We start from the raw sequence: 2,607 nt of genomic DNA, 5'->3' as shown, positions 1-2,607 counted from the left end.
TGCATGATAAAGTGGAGGGGGGGGGGGACCTATCTGCAAGCTTGTGCCGCGGAAGGGGGAGGGGAAGACGCTATATAATGCGTGTGCATGAGCAGTGATTGACGGGCAGTTAGACACCCCCCCTCGGCCCTGATTGGTGCATCTGAACAGGGATTGTGGGATTTTGGGCTGTAGGTGGTGCCAGAGGAGCCAGATTTTTTTTTTTAATCACCTGCTTCATGTAGTTCTACTGGAACATAGGGTCAGTTTTAGAAAATATGACGTAAAGTTAGTTCTATTAGGCGGACCTGCACATTTATAATAGCCGGATTGTATTTTTAGGATGGACAGTTGTTGTCTTTGAGCGGTTTCCTCACCTCGTCAACTTGTGCTTGTGTCTGCTGCAGTCGTCTGTTGCTGGTGAGATTCGGGGCCGGAGCCGGGGGGCCCCCCTCACCGTCCGGGCCCCCAGGAGAACTGGCTGCATCTGGAGTTGACCTGCAGGCCGACCGAGGTGAGACAGAGGAACAAACATTCGTAAAACGTATGTACAGTTTTTGCCTAAACTCAGTTCTTCATCTGAACTTCCTCATTTGTTACTTTAAATTTAGATAAGAAATGTATCTTTTCCTTCATAAAAGGAGGCCTGTGATTTTTCTTATACCCAAAGAGAGGTTGGGGTTGTGGTTCTGGTCCTCCTTTGTGAGGATTACCTCAAAGCTCTTATTCCTGCCCTAAGGGGCAACAAGCGAGGATCTCTGAGGAGCTATGATCGAGGATACACCCGGGTTAAATATCACTCCCCTTGAATTGCATCCCTGGCTCCTCCACTTGCTTCCTTTCCTTGCGTCTTAGTCCTTCCCATGGAGGAGGCATGGGAGAGAGGACCAGAACAACTGCTGGTTGCGCCGAGGAGCAAGGATGGAGGAGGGATCTCTGTGGAGCTATGAGCGAGTATGGAGGAGGGATCTCTGTGGAGCTATGAGCAAGGATGGAGGAGGGATCTCTGTGGAGCTATGAGCGAGGGTGGAGGAGGGATCTCTGAGCGATGAAGGATCTCTGTGGAGCTATGAGTGAGGATGGAGGAGGTATTTCTGAGGAGGGATCTCTGTGGAGCTATGAGTGAGGATGGAGGAGGTATTTCTGAGGAGGGATCTCTGTGGAGCTATGAGTGAGGATGCAGGAGGTATCTCTGAGGAGGGATCTCTGTGGAGCTATGAGTGAGGATGCAGGAGGGATCTCTGAGGAGGGATCTCTGTGGAGCTATGAGTGAGGATGCAGGAGAGCAACCTTCCCAGAAGTCCTCTCCTCGCATCATTTCCTCCTTCTCTCCCAGTTGCTCCACTAACTAAGACATGAGGAAGGGAAGCAAGGGAAAGAATCATAAAAACCAGAGCCATAGCAAGGGTCTTTTTCTCATAGACTTCTATAGAAACACGTTTTTTTTTGAGCCAGTGGAGTCGCCCCCTGCTGGAAATGACTCAGAATGCAGCTTTAAGGAGCTTCAGCGTCGGCTTGACTTCTCAGACCCGAAAGCTTTGTCCATTGGCCCTACACTGCGGAACTAGTAGGCTAAGGGGGTACTTTCACATGGTCATACTGCTTCTTTTTGTTGTTGTTGTTGTTGTTTAGTTTTTTTTACTTAAGTAAAAGATCTATTTCTTGTCTTTCACTGTCGGCTGGAATTTAAACTCCGTCATTTGTCAGCGACTTCATAAGGCAGAAACTCACTTATAGAAACATGACTCATCAAACTTTGGCCTCTTTCCATGTAATCAAAGCATCAGGGAGTGTAACACCTCAGCAGTATAAAGCGACACACACACACACACACACACACACACACACACACACACTCTCTCTCTCTCTCTCTCTCTCTCTCTCTCTCTCTCTCTCTCTCTAACTGACAGGCTTGTTTTCCAGATGCAAAATGGAGAAGGATTAGTGCAGCAGCAGCCAGAGAGGCTCCGAACAGAGAGGGCTGGGGGAGATAAACATGCACGCGATAATACCCCCCCCCCCCACTCCTCCCCCACAAGGACATAATTAATACAATAAAATAACATCCTTTTTTTTTTTAAACAGTACAACAAGTGCTTGTAGTTTTACGCCACATTTAAAGTCACATTTCATTCAGTTCTTTGTGATGCTGTGAGCAGAATAAAGTGCTTGTTTGAGTAGAAAAACACTTTGTTATTTATTATTTAGAGTATTGATGGATAGTTTTTGATGGATAGTTTTTTTGGGCGAGTCAGCCGGTGAGTCATCGGGATGTCTGCTGCAGCCCGGACTACAGACAACATACACGCAAGAGGTGAAAACCGAGGAAAGGAATCAATAAATTAAAAGGGAAGAAATAAGTAGTTTTAATACTTCGAAAATGATGTTTTCTGCTGCCTTATGCATGTAGCCAGTTAGTTTAACTTAAAGTTATGACAGTACAGAGATATTCCTAGTTTTATATGATTAAAAATGAAATTAAATATGTTGGAGTACTCACATCTCGGCGGCAGGATGATGGAGATAATCTGAGTCCGACAGAGAGAGAGAGAGAGGGAGAGCGAGAGAGAGAGAGGGAGAGAGAGAGAGAGGGAGAGAGAGAGAGAGGGAGAGCGAGAGAGAGAGAGA

General features: G+C 46.6%; 1 protein-coding gene across 1 annotated transcript in view; it reads right to left on the bottom strand.

The window, feature by feature from the left end:
• Positions 1-2,607, bottom strand: part of LOC117957234 (vesicle-associated membrane protein 2-like) — a 6,294-nt gene that overhangs the window by 3,537 nt on the left and 150 nt on the right. Inside the window, exons 1-2 of the mRNA XM_034892832.1 lie at positions 2,480-2,607; positions 357-477 (exon numbers count right to left, since the gene is read on the bottom strand). The exon at positions 2,480-2,607 is cut by the window's right edge and continues 150 nt beyond it. Of these exons, the coding sequence (XP_034748723.1) occupies positions 357-477; positions 2,480-2,481 (123 nt within the window). The 5' untranslated portion in view covers positions 2,482-2,607. The remainder of the gene's footprint in view (positions 1-356; positions 478-2,479) is intronic.

The sequence above is a fragment of the Etheostoma cragini genome, chromosome 14, assembly GCF_013103735.1.
Source record: "Etheostoma cragini isolate CJK2018 chromosome 14, CSU_Ecrag_1.0, whole genome shotgun sequence".
NCBI lineage: Eukaryota > Metazoa > Chordata > Actinopteri > Perciformes > Percidae > Etheostoma > Etheostoma cragini.
The sequence above is the reverse complement of the archived record's forward strand: the minus strand, read 5'-3'. Positions and strand labels throughout refer to the sequence as shown.